Source organism: Cupressus sempervirens, chromosome 5 (assembly GCF_028749045.1).
Source record: "Cupressus sempervirens isolate cs-2001-9-10 chromosome 5, ASM2874904v1, whole genome shotgun sequence".
Taxonomy (NCBI): Eukaryota; Viridiplantae; Streptophyta; class Pinopsida; order Cupressales; family Cupressaceae; genus Cupressus; species Cupressus sempervirens.
The window spans coordinates 1,028,226,502-1,028,241,252 of NC_143122.1; the positions used below are offsets into that span (position 1 = coordinate 1,028,226,502).

Genomic DNA, 14,751 nt, shown 5'->3' on the forward strand with positions numbered 1-14,751 from the left:
TCAATTGCATAAGTTCTCTTCTTCAATCCGATAATTATATCTGCACGATTTTTATTCTTTGTTTATACACACCTCTCTTCCTTTTTACTCTTCACTCTCGTTCGATATTAATACATATATCAGATTAAAAATCTGAATGTATATTCCTTTTATTAAAATTTTATTACTTCTTCAATTTTTCACACATGTTTAAATATATAAGTTCAGAATAAATCTGAATGTACAGTATATTTCTTAGACCATTTTACTGCTCCACACTTTCTATATTTCAAATATCATTGCCTTAATATTTTCCTTTTCTTCTTCACTTACATCATATTCTTCTTATATCTGCACTCATCAATTTCTGATCAATAATTTGTCTTCTATTTATATTATTTCAATTCAATCAAAAGATGTGACTTTTAGCCGAAAGTATTACGATGATAGATAAGCTTCTATTATTAGTTAATGGTTATCTTTTTGTAATCTATTGCAAATATTAGAATGTTTCTAATATTTAGTTAACTGTAGTTATCTGTTAACTTTCTCTAGCGTTCTTTTAGCTAGAATAGAATATTTCTATTATTTACGATTGTTTCCTAAGGCAACATCACTTTATTCTTTTGTATATATAGACCGATCGGGCTCTGTTAATAACAAGCAAGTATTTTACCAATTACTTCGTAATAGAAAGCACATCTCTTATTTACTTGGCAACTTTTCATTAATTATATTTTCTTAGTTTATTTAGGATTACAATAATCTTCCACGGTGACTTGGTCTTTTATTTGCTATAATTTAACCTTTCCCTAATATATATTATATTCAAACTCAGTCGCTGTTGTAGCATGTATTACTTCAAAATTTCATTTATTAATTGATGATTACCTCTCACCAATGATTGCCTTTCATTTCAATATGAATTCCTACCTTAGCCAATTAGTAGCTATTTTATATAATGCTGCCTATTCGTTTCTGTTGTGTTATCGCTGAAGCCATATGATTTCGTTTTTCATTTCTGATTAACATTTGACGGTTGTCTCACCATCCTGGCACTATTTCCATCGCTTCTATGACTAAGAAAGTGCTTCAGGTTCCTCTTTGAATATCTGGCATGCCTTTTAATATGGCTGTATGTGTATCGTATGCACTTCATAACATGGTTCCTCTTCTGCTCTGATTCTTGCGTGGCTCTTTAAACCTATTGTTCATACTATGGCATATAATTTATTCAAGACTCCATCCATTTTTTTTTTTATATATTGACAATGCGAGGTTTGAACTAATGACTTCCTTGAAGGAAGCCATGCCAATTCACTGCTGTACTGCGGGTGGCTCTCCGTCCATTTTGTCATTTCTTTATTTTATTGGGCCATTGCAAATATATTACCACTGCTTTGTTTCTTTATTCTTCAGAATCCCTGGTGGCTTTAAGTAGAATCGTTGATATTATTTCAACGTCTTTTTCTTTGTTTGGTGTAGTTGCCATTTGACTTTTCCGGCAGGGCTGTTTCTGAATTTATTTTAAACTCCACCGTGACTCATCGCTATCTCCAGTATGCATTCAAATATATTATATATCTCTGCATTATCCATAATTTGTCTTCCATCTTATGTTAAATAATTACTTTGACTGCTGCGTAAAGGTATTTTCTATATGATATCATTCATTTTTCTTATGACAATATAACAAATTGTCTATTCAACCCGATATAACACTTCTGATCTGAACTGTGATTCTGACCACTGTCATCGAACACACACGAATCAATATTTGGATATTTTATGTGTTATACGAGGCTCTTCTATTGCTTCTTCCATTCCCAATGCTTGTTAGTAATGGCTTATTCCAATGTTGTCTATTTCTATCATTTACTATAGTATAGATTGCAGTCTTAAAGTGCTCTGTTCAACATGTCTGCTGTTGACCAGTCTTCAAGTGAATCCTTTTTGATTGCCGTCAATTCTGAAGGGCACGCTTTTAGTCATAGCTGCATAATCCGATTCTTCGTTTGACTTCATCGCTGCATAATCATTACTATTCCAAACTCCCATAGACTTATGTTACTTTGTAAATGTTTGATGGCATATGAACTCATCATTACCAATTAAATCGATATTTCTTCTTTTCAATACAACTGCAGATAGCCATACTCTGCTGCATAGGAAATACTCTATGTATTTTGACTTTGTTGTTATCAGCAAACACCACTATAAGTGTCGTTCTTTGATTCATTCTCCCTTAGTTTATTGAACCACATCATTTTAAATTTATTGCCTTTAATTCTTTCATAATAGCTGATGTCTTCTATATTTGTTTCATATTCATCACTGCATACTCGTGCTGCATACAGTCATATTCATCTGTGATTTTTTTTAATCAAGTACTTCTAATGACCTCGAGTATTATATCATTGCTGCTCATAATACTTCATTATTATTTGTCTTCATTGTTCACATGCTGACTGTATGTTCCCATCATATAATTAATGGCTCCTTTCATGCCATTGAAGGTTATATTCCCAATAACAAAACCTCTGTTGTATCAATGTCTATGCACACTCATAATCAATGCATACTATGGCTTAATAGTTTTGTTATTTGAACTCTTGAATGCTTCTACTGATTATACTAGATTGTTGTATTCATCACTGCTTTATTCTACTTGCCATTACAATCATCCATACACCCTTGACTTAATATCAATGACAATCTCATTTATACCTTTGACATTGACAATGGATAGTACACTAACACTCTTGTCCATGCTTGTGAAAACCCTTTGACATCAATACTTTCTCGTTCTACCTTTGACATCAATGACAAACTTTCTTCAATAAGCCCACTAACTGCCATCCAATATCAATGTCTTGACCTTTTGGGCCCTTTTGGAATGTGAAGCCTTTTATACACCCCATTGGTTGGAAATAACTAGTTGGGAGAATGCCTCTTGTACCTTAACAAAGCGTCTCATAACAATAGTATGAGATGCAAATTGGGTCTCAACAACCTAAGTTAATAACAATATTAACGATATAACAAATTTCCACAATGTTAGCTCTCTCATCTTGATGATGGATCATTGAGTATGATCCAAAATGTTGATGCTGATAAACTCACACAATCTTACCCAGAAGCATGAATATAATAACAATGTCAATAAATATTAAGCAAATTTATATACAATTTGATTATTGAACATGACATTAAATTAATTAAAATTAAATAGATATATTAAATTAGTAATTACAATTTTCCTTCGACAACTCCTAATTGGAGAAAGGTATGAATATTGATTGTGACATTTGGTGGTTCATTACAAACATTTGGAGTGTACAGTGCATTGTACCAAAGCACTTGCATCGTTACAATTTTTTGCATTGTCTATGATTACTTGGACCACATTCTCACTATCCACCATCTCAATGGCCTCAATGAGAATGCATCTTTCACTTTTCCTTCACAATCAACTGTCGTAAAAAATATTGCCCCTTTGAGGGACATTGCAATAACATTAATCAATGAAAGGTTTTTAGTATCTTTCCATCCATCGGAAACATTAGAAACACCTGAAGTTTTCTAAGAATCTCTAATTGGTGGGAGAGATCTCTCTATAGAAGTCCTCTCTTTTAGCAATATGGTAGTACTCACCATTTCATACCTAGGACTTGTGTAACCAGCTAGTGCACTATTGATGGCTTCTATCATCTTCCACTATGGTGGTCTCACCAAGTTGAAAGGAAGACCATTGGCATAGAGGCAACATCCAATTGCTTGATTAGCAAGATCTGTTGCCTCCATTTACATCATACATACCTCTTTTTAAATGACGTGTCTAGTGGACTTCTTCCTCTTCCTCTTCCAGTACATGCAAGAATGAATATTTGGAGGATACCACTAGTTTAATGGGTAGCTGCATTTTTTCCTTTCTGGGTGGACCAAAATAAGAAGTTTGTTTTGATCTTTTAGCCAATCTATTGACCTCTTCTTGTTCTTTTACAAATCCTACTATTTGTGCAAGAGTCATCCTCTTCTTATCTTTGGATTTGCACATTCTTGTCCCTTTACTAGAAGACCCATAAAGTGAAGTTTAACTCGAAGTTACGATCTGTTAAATGGTTTACTATCGCAATAATTACACTTGATATTCTTGTGCTATGTCTCCAAAAAAGGAGATCCTTGTGCTATGTCTCTAATTTCTTGCTATTTAAAGAAATAAACAAAAATTAAGTAAGAAAAACTAAGTTCAAGCATACAAGTGCAAAAAAAGATACAACATTAAAACAAAGAGCTCAACTTGTTTCTTAATTTCTTGTTATTTTTTGAATAATTTCATCCCAAACTTAAAAACTTCATCAAAATCTCAAAAAATTCATTTGAAGACTCAAGAACAGGATCAAATGCTTACCTTAGACATTTAGATCTCCTTTGTGGACGCTATTTGGCACCTTACGAACACTTGCCCTTCAAAATGGCCTAATGGAGACCAAAGGAGAAGAGAGCAAAACAACAATGTAATACTAGCTCTTGGGTACATCGGGATGCTAGGATGTCGAGCCAAGTTTCCGAGGTGTGGGGACAAAGGGTGTCAATTTCGGGATGACGGGGGGCAATGAAGATTTTTAATAACATACATATAGAGCTTGAAATGCTAGTTATGAAATGATGTGTAGTATAACATACCAATTTGAAATATACTTGAACATAGCAAAATTGTAACACAAGCCACTTAGCTGCTCAATGTGGATTACAGAGGGTTAAGAATAAGAAGTCTGTCTCTTGGTGGAAGGGTGCTTCTGTTGAACATTACATTGTTTATAAGAAAAAACAGGATTCTGCTGAGGTTAATGGTGTTGTTCCTAATCCTATTTTTGATGTTAGGCAACCTACTGGTGTCACACCAGATGCTGGTATTTCTGTTGTTGGTCAGCCTGTTCCTAGTTCCTCTGTTGGAATTGGTCCTGCTTCTGATGAGGATGGTCTTTCTATTGCTCTTGGTTTTTCTGGACCTGGGACTTTGAAAGTTGCTTTTGCCCTTCTAGTCTACCCAGAATACGCTTGTTGGTGTTGCTGCTGGTGCTATGCTCCTTGTGGGCTTGAGCCCGAATCAACACCCGCCTTTGTCTCCTAAAGCATCCGCTTCTACATTTGGGGTCAAACGGAGTGCACCTAGTAATTGAGGATTTTTTGACAAGAGAAATGCACATATTTACTTGATTTGTAAATTCTGGGCATAATTGGGCATCACTAGGGAGATCACAAATGTGGAGTCTCATTCCCCAAGAAGGGTAGCTTTAAACGCTTTCAATGTAATGCCCCATTTTTGAATTGCATAAGAGTTAATTGATTTAGCCTATCATTGGGTCCTTGTAGACTGGTATTGGTGATTAGAGGACCTTGTTGTGGAGTTATTTGGCACTCCAATGGCCAATTTTGAGCTCTGGCTCTTTTTTGAGGTACACACTATTTATAGTAAGTCAATAGATGATTCCAATGAGCTCAGATGATTTAGAGGAGTTATATGATGCTTTCAAATGCTAGTTCTGACTTTTGATTTGGGCTCCAAGATTCTTGGAGGGAGCAACTATTTTTAGTAAGTCAAGCAGTCAAGACCATTCATCATCTTTTATTGTTGGGATCACTCTTGTGCTATCAGATTTTTTATTTCTGTGCTGTTAGACCATTTTTGCAAGTTGCGTACACTATTGGTTATAATTTAATTATATTTACTAATGATTACCACAGATCTGCCAGTTCAATGGTCTGATAAGGCCTTAACGTCTGTGGGCATCGAGTACAACTGCCCCTGAATTAATGATTATCACTCGATACCATGTTTGTGAGTTGATAATTTATAGGCTATGCCATTTGCTCCTATTGTGAAGAGTTATTTTAAATGTTTACAATTTGCAATATGATGTTGTATCAATGAAGCATTTGCAGTATATACTGTTTTGGCATTAGGATGTAGCATGCAAAGAAAATAAATTCATGAATCCTATGGCATTGATTTTTAAATGACATGGAAGTTTATATTTTGTACTTAATTAGTGAAGTGCTTTGTTCAACATATGCAAGAAATCACATGTATCTGTCAAATAATAATCTCTATTAGAATTTACATATCATTCTCATGTTCTTGAAACTCATATCATTTGTCATAAGGGTTGGATCAAATGTTAATATTTGCTGGAAATTCATAAAGTTGTATATTTTGTTTTGTACAGGACTCTGATGCCTCAATCAGAAAAAGGGCTCTGGAGCTTGTATTTGTTCTTGTCAATGACACTAATGTTAAATCTTTGACAAAAGAACTACTTGAGTACTTGGAAGTAAGTGATCCAGAATTTAAAGGCGATCTTACTGCCAAGGTCTGCGCCATTGTTGAAAAGTAAGCCAGTTAACCTTATTATAGAACCACATTTATTTTCCTTATTAATTTCAAAACTTTCAGAGAGACTTTTTTTTTCCCTTCCTTCGTGTGATGAGATTGAAACTGTTATTTGTTTTAACTTTACATCTAGGACAATGTACTATGATGTCAGAAATTTCTATTGCCGTTTCTCCTTTACCTTCTCAAATATATATTAGTCTTGAATCCTCTAGTAAGATTTTCCATTTTTTGTTTTCATTCCATGGATTCCAAAATGAATATTGGTTATTTGTGCAAGTATAGGTTCATGTGTCGTTATTCTGCACATTGGCTGCAAAATTTTGTTCTGTAGTGTGTTTATCATTGGCTCTTGGTAATTGTTTATTCATTTCATGGAGACTGGGTATTCTCAATCTTCCAAACCTATCTAGGCTGTGGATGAAGACATTGAAGCTTCTCCTGAAGTCCAAGGGGTTCTTAGGATGTATTTTTCCAAAATATATTGTACAATCACAGGGTACAGCTCTATAACAGCCATGCATTGCAATATTCCCACCCATGATAATCATTGCCTTAATTAGATGAAAGCAAGTTCTTTAAAAACAAGGATATTTATGTTGCCAGCAGCGGAAGTAAAGAATTGAAGGAATGAGATAAAAAAGATCAGCTAGCAATATCTGCTCACAACCTTCTTGTTTATAGTTTTGAATTCAGTGTGTTGGCATTGCTTTTTATACCATGGCAAGAGCATTCTCCACCAGGCAACAGTGCATCAGACAAGGGTTTCTTCACTGTATAGATAGCAAATAGAAATTCTTATTTATTTAAGGAAGCTGTTTACTGCAGAATTGTATTAATTTTCTTTTCTGCATGGTTATTTTGCAGGTTTGCCCCAAGTAAACTATGGTATATTGACCAAATGATCAAAGTTCTTGTTGAGGTTTGTTTTACTGACAGTTGTAATAGTATGTTTCTTTTTCGCCTCTTTGAAGCATGTAAGTGAATTATTAGTCTCTTGTATCAAAAGAAAAATTAAGGTCCAAGATGTAAGTTATCTTTTGATAATTAAGGTCCAAGATGTAAGTTATCTTTTTACTTTGAATAATTCCAGAATGAGATTTTTTTGAAGTTGAGTTTGCTTGGTGTTTACCTACATTAAACATTCCCACAACTGCTTAGTTTAGGTCATTCTTTATGAACATCATTGATTTGATAAGTAGGAGATAATTTCCACAGCTCAAAAATCACACAGAAAAATCCTGATAGCAATATCATTGATTTTTTAAATAATTTAAATCTTGTATAAACTTTGCGAGGTCCCAAAACTGCTTGTCTACGGTCCTGGAACATGCTTTTTACACCTTTAGGGTCAGGGCTGTCTTCGGTGACATGGATAAGCGTTGCTTCAGTAGTTAAATCTTGGAAGGGTGTTCTCAGAAGTATACCTTAATTCTAAGGATTGTTTCGTAATAAACATCGTCTTTGTAAACTATAAATGAATGTCTTGTTCATTAAATAATACCATATTGATATTAATCAAATATGGTATTAGAGCTAATTTAATATCTTTCAGAAAATCTATAATCTTTTTTTGACATTATGTCTTTAAATTTTTCGAAATTGTTACTTAGTAGATCTTCTGCTCGTGTTTAAATTTTCTTTTGCAGATTTCTGGTGTTTTTTTGTGGATTTGATAACACGTTTTTTATGCTTGCATTTTTCACAATTTTTTTGAACCCTATCCTGTGCCTTTTTCAAGTCCAGGCCACTATTTTCCAACTACTGTGTCTTCTTTTCTTCTCTCTGCATTGTGCGACCAGTTTTTAGTGCCTTTTTTAACACGTTTTTCTTCCCTTTGCAACCCATTTTGGGTTTGAATAGGAAACATACAGCCTGTGCAGCAACAAACTGAAAGGGTTTTTGTCAAGTTCTGTCTCCTCTATATGCTATGAATTCTCCGACCCATTTCTTGCACTTTTTGGCTCCCACTACCATTTCTTGCTCGTTTTTCTTGCAGATAGCCATTGTTGCAGACTTTTTAAAGCCATTTCCTGGTCTTTTTGGGCATGCCACTGTTCCAGACTGTTTGAAGCTCGCAGCTAGGGTTTCGTCTTTGTTTGGCATAATTTTTCTACAAAATCATTTGGTTCTCCCCTTATCTGCAACTTGTTCGTGCTGCCTAGGGTTTCTATAAACCTTCAATACATTCTTAGCGGCTAGTTTTTTTCGGGAAACCATTTCTTACAAATCTGTTATCTGGGCTTTTGAAAACCTCTTTTGCGTCTCTATAGATTTTTTCTGGGTCTTCAAAAATTCCTTCCATGTGATGCATGCTCTAAAATTTTCTATTTAGCCTCCAAATCAGTTTCTGTTTTCTGTCTCTATTTCTATTCATTCCGCTCTCTCACGCATTGATCATATTCTACTTGATATTCAGGCCACAACCACCTTTGACTTCTGTCTTTTATGATGGCATCTTTTATGAATATCCTTCTTGAGGGGAGTAAATTTCAACCAGAAACTACAATACTTGGAAGCAACATATGATGACAATCTTTAATATAAATGTCTTAACAAAACTGTTTTGGGAAAGATTGTTTTGACAAATCTCAATTACTAATGATAAACTGCCACAGGTTCCTTGCAGCATCATCTAAATAAAATCAAGAACATTTGAGATCAGTTAGAATTAATTGGTCACAAAATGGAAGGTGGCATGGTGGTAATCACCTTGAAGTCTACCATCATCCTATAAGCACTTGTTGAGACTGTCAACATTGCTTTAACTAATGTTGACTTGAGGTTTTATGAGGGTATACTTTACGAAACCCCCCTCTAGAAAAGGATATAAATTATTGGCGAATCTTTCATTATTTTGAAAAACCAAATTATTTTTATTGGCAAATCTCTCAATTTTTCATTTTAAATATTATGTACATTGGCTATTATTTTGGAATTGTAATTTTTTATTAGACAAATTGGTGAATCTTAATAATAATAGGCAGTTTACTAATCGTCATGGAATAGTACAAATCAAAATTGAACATGTTTTATCTCATGGAAATTATGAGGATAATTACATTATATTTTAAATCAATAGTGAAAACTAAATATTGGTAATATATCCCTAAAGTAACTAATAATTATGATAATTATTGGTGAATTAATTTTAATTTCTTTGATAATATATAATATTTAGGTGAATCAAATCTAATCATGTATCGAATATTGTGGGGAATCTTTGAGTTTAATTTTTTTAATAAAATAAATTATTGCGATTTTAAATATTTTAGAACTAAATTTAATATAAAATTGGCGATTTAGGTTTCATTAAATCTTAAATTATTCGCCAAATTACTAGCAAAAAAATTCCAAAATTCATAAAATTACAAATATTCACCACTAAAAAACACCCTAGGTTTTATTATCTCTGCACAATGCTCTTATAACAAGATCATTGGAATCAACAATTCAACAATTGTACCATATTATCTTCTAGAGAGCAAGGCTCAACAACCAACTCTCCTTCTCGGTCTTTTCAACAGACATTCTTTGCTCTGGCATCAAAAGGCTCTGACATACTTGAGTGCTATAAACACTTGGTTGCACAAACTAAGCAAAGTTGTTCACATCCTAAAGCAATCTTAGTGGAGCATATTGAGCAAAGTTTGTCTTCCTTTTACGCCTTCATGGCTAAAAGACCTATAGATCATATTAAGTCTTCAATACTGTGAAAAGTGACTCTTCCTTTTACTCTTATTACATTGATTTAGGTGCATCTTGCCACTTCACTCAACATTGGGATTGCTTCATAGATTTTCATTCATTCTCAGATTCAATTATACTTGGAGGGGAAGCGTACACTGTTGTCATAAATGGCAATACACATTCAATTTGGAGAGAGGAAGCTAATTTTCCTTGATGTATACTACGCTCCAGGGGATGGAACTCAACCTTCTCTGAACTAGTCAAATCCTAAGACATTCTCCTTGGCTAGACTTTCAATTCACATTAGTGTAGCATCATTTATCAGGAGACAATCTACTCTTGTCGTGGGTCTTGAATATCATGGTCTATTCAAACTTGTTGGCTCTGGTGATTCTCCAAAGTTGGCCATGTAAGCTAAGAGCTCCTCAATTTGTATGCTTTGGAATTAATGGGATGGACACTTAAATGTGCACTGTCTTTGTTAGCTTGTTCAAGAAGATCTTGTCATTTGACTATCAGAGGTTCAGACCAAGAACTTCAAAGTTTGTAGAGCATGTCAGGTTGAGAAGTAATATCAGACTTTGTTTTCAATTAGCGACTCTTGCAAAGCTTCTAACACTACAACTGGTCCATGTTGATATCTATGGTCCCATGGCTACTTCTTCTGTTATTGGGTCCAAGTATATCTTACTTTTCATTGATGATTTCAGTTGTAAATGTGATTGTATTTCCTTCATAAAAAATCAAAGGTGTCTGTTTTGTTTCAAAAGTTCAAAGCATCTGCAAAAAAAGAGTTTGGTCAACATATTGTTACTATTAGAACTGACAACGGGGGAGAATTTTTTAATTCTATCTTCTCCCATTTTTGTGAATATGACATAAAGTGCCAATTAATAATACCCTACACCCTCAACAAAATGGTGTCATTGAGTGGAAAAATCACACAATCGTCGAAATGGTGCACTCTAAGCTTAGACACTAGAATGTTTTAAAGGAATTTTGAGTTGATGTAGTCTATCTTCTCATGCAAGTACACCTGATTTTTCCTCAAGATTCATTTGATCTTCTGTTTGATGAATTTGATCCTATTGCAGCTCTTGCATCTAATTTTGGTACTTCTACTTTTTGGTTTAAATGATGGGCTAAGACAATTTGTGATCTTGATGATGATGAGCTCATTAAGGATTGAACTACTCGGAAGAAGAGAAAACTTTTCAAATCCGTAAATTTTTCTCTCATGGCCAGTATTCACAATGTGTATGTGTCTCAAACATACACCAAAGCGAAAGGGATATCTGAGTGGGAACAAGCTATGAACATTGAGCACCACAACTTGTTGAAGAATAACACTTGGGTTCTATTAGATCTTCCTTCAGGGAAGAACCCCATTGGAGGATGGAAATGAGTCTATAATGTTAAATTCAATGTTGATGGTACTCTAGATAAGTACAAGGATTGTCTCATTTCCAAAGGCTTCTCTTAGTGTAAACTATAAAGGAATTCATTACAAAAAGACCTTTGATCCCATAACAAAAATGAGTACTATCATATTAGTCCTAGACATGACAGTTCAATGTTGGTGGAAGGTCGTGACAATTTGGTGTCGTGGATGGTCTGGCAAATGGATGTGAAGAGTGCTTTCTTGAATGATGAGTTATAGGAAGAAGTCTAGATGATGCAACCTCTTGGATTCAAGGTTGTCGATAAAGACTAGGCACTCAAATTGGTGAAAGCATTCTATGGCCTAAAATAACTCATTAGACATGGTACATGAAAATTGTTAAATACTTCTCAGATTCGGGTTTCCACAGGAGTCCTTCAAACTCAAATTTGTATGTCAAGAATATGGGTGGTGATATCATCCTTCTGGTTATGTATGTTGATGATTTGATCAGAATTGGCAGTTTGACATCTTTGACTAAGGGAATCAAACAAAACTTATGCTAGTCTTTTGACATGAATAACCTCGGGCTTCTAGAAAATTGCCTAGGTGTCAAGGCTTGGCAATAGTCTCATGGCATCTTCATCTATCAATCTAAGTATGCATGGGCTCTCCTAGACAAATGAATAATGCTAGACTGTACATTTGCATCTGCACCTATGGAGTTTGGTCTGAAGTTTTCAACAAAATCTAGTACTCTAGTTGAGAACAAATCCACATTCAAGCAACTAGTGAGTAGTTTAATTTATCTCACGACCAGCAGACTTGATTTGAGTTTTTTAGTGAGTTACATATCCCACTTGATGACAGCTCCTACTTGAAATCATTGGGCTGCAATAAAACACATCCATCTTTATGTCAAGGGCACATCAAACTTTGGTATCCTCCATGGATGAACCGAAGATCCCAGTCTTATTGAGTACACAAATTTGCAATGGAGAGGCTTTATTGATGATAGAAAGTCCACTTTTGGGCGTGTCTTTAATTTGGGCACAAGTGCTATCACTTGGACTGGTAAGAAGCAACAAGTCCTATCTCTTTCCTTGACAGAAGTTGAATATTGAGGAGCCAAAGCAGCTTGTGAGGTAGTTTGGTTCCCAAGGATGCTTTCAAACATTCAAATGTTTCAGGTAGGGCCTTCACCTCTCTTGTGCAACAATCAAGGGGTGCTCAAACTTGCCAAAAATCCAGTCTTCCATGGGTTAATCAAGCATATCGACCTTTGTTGCCACTTCCTCCACAACTGCATGAAGATGGATCTGTGGGTTTGCAGTATGTTCCTACAGCAGACCAGATTGCAAATATTCTAACCAAGTCCCTACTTTTAGAGAAGTTTGTTAAGTTCAAGCGACTCTTTGGTGTAGTAGACAGATTGAGAGGGAGGGTAATAAAATAATATCTCTGTAGTATCTTGTAACTAGAATAATGTCTCCATAATATTTTGTTTATTATTATTTAATGGTCTATTATAAATCTTGTAAATATTAGATTCTTTCTTATTCTAATGATTGTTTACTAAGAGAAACATTGTCTTTGTAAACTATGAATTAATTTCTTGTTCATTCAATTATTTACCAATTACATGTCTAATAAACACATAACTACTATACCCAAATGTAAACGAATGGTCACTAGGTATAGCCTAACAAGTTTTAATAAAACTCTTTTACAGATGCTGAATAGTATGGATCTGCATTTATGCATAAGCATAACGTCGCAACTCCTTGAGGGAGTTTCACTTATAACTTAATATACATTGGTAAAAAATGAACATGCTAAAAATAAGATACACAAAGGGTAACATTGTGTTTGCATAAGATTCAACCTTGGTTTGCAACATGGAATTGTTAATAGCAAGTATTAATTTATTGTGACTTCCTATACTAAAGTAATTGCTTTTTAATTGATTTGAAATATTATGGAAGGCTCATGTCTTCAAGCTTGGTGCCCTATTAGGTAATATAGTAAATATACAACCTTCAAAACATCGAGCAAAAATGTAACATACCATTTTCACTAAGCTGAAAATAGAGAATATATTCTAAGATTATAACTGAATATCATAACGAAATGACATAAAGTAGTTGAAATCCATGTTACATCATATAGAAAGGAAAACTATCAACTGAATTCATTATACAAAGATAAGTAATCAGAATTTAAGCAGCGACTATATCCATTTCATATAAAGACAACCAATATAACTTCCATAACCAGCTTCTACAATTATGAAAGATACTAATAATTTAACTATATTTACGATTATGCACTTCAAAGTAACATAAAAAGTATGTACAAGTAAACGATTAAGAATTCATACATGTAGCATAATAACTGCAGTGACTATATCCATTTCATATGAAAGACAACCAATATAACTTCCATAACCAACTTCTACTATTACATTTTGAAAAAAACTAATAATTTAACTATATTTACAATTATGCACTTCAAAGTAACATAAAAAGTATGTACAAGTAAAAGATTAAGAATTCATACATGTAGCGTAATAACTGCAGCGACTATATCCATTTCATATGAAAGACAACCAATATAACTTCCATAACCAACTTCTACTATTACATTTTGAAAGAAACTAATAATTTAACTATATTTACAATTATGCACTTCAAAGTAACATAAAAAGTATGTACAAGTAAAAGATTAAGAATTCATACATGTAGTGTAATAACTGTCAATGTGTTGTGCAACCATCGACGTCTGGTGAAGAGGAGAAGCATTGACATAGGCTTAACCTTTCAATCGTGGACCTTAACATATCCCCACACAATCTCTTATGAGAAAGGCCTTCCGTACCCCAGGTTTAGGCCTGGGGTACCATAGTTTTGCCTGTTAGGAGTAACCACAGACGGAAATAACAAATACATGCAAATATAACCAATATTAGAAAATAATAGATCGCACAGAAGAGAACACAAAGCACAAGGATTTAACGTGGTCCACCCAATCCCTAGGCTACGTCCACCAACAAGAAGTCCAATATTATTATTATCCAGGGATTACAATTTGCAATCCCTTACAGCTCAGTACCGCCGCAAGAAGCTACAATATCACCACACATTATGAAATCCCTAACCCTAAGCCATTTTATACAAGCTTTTGCCGCTTACAAACTAGGGCTAGAATATGTCGTCCAATAGAAAAATAGCAGCCGACACCTTTTACAATGTAATGTCATTTTTGGCTTCTAGGACACTGCCCCCGAAAACCCTCGTAGGGGTATTGC

At 34.3% G+C, this 14,751-nt stretch overlaps 1 protein-coding gene across 4 annotated transcripts in view; it reads left to right on the forward strand.

Moving 5' to 3' along the window:
* Positions 1-14,751, forward strand: part of LOC149559441 (AP-1 complex subunit gamma-2-like) — a 110,852-nt gene that overhangs the window by 57,346 nt on the left and 38,755 nt on the right. For all 4 annotated transcript variants that reach the window (XR_016365154.1, XR_016365153.1, XM_089833340.1 and 1 more), the window contains 2 exons: positions 6,210-6,373; positions 7,241-7,295. Coding sequence is in view for 2 of the 4 variants with exons in the window: in XM_089833340.1 (XP_089689466.1) it covers positions 6,210-6,373; positions 7,241-7,295 (219 nt within the window). In the remaining 2 variants the exon portion in view is untranslated. The remainder of the gene's footprint in view (positions 1-6,209; positions 6,374-7,240; positions 7,296-14,751) is intronic.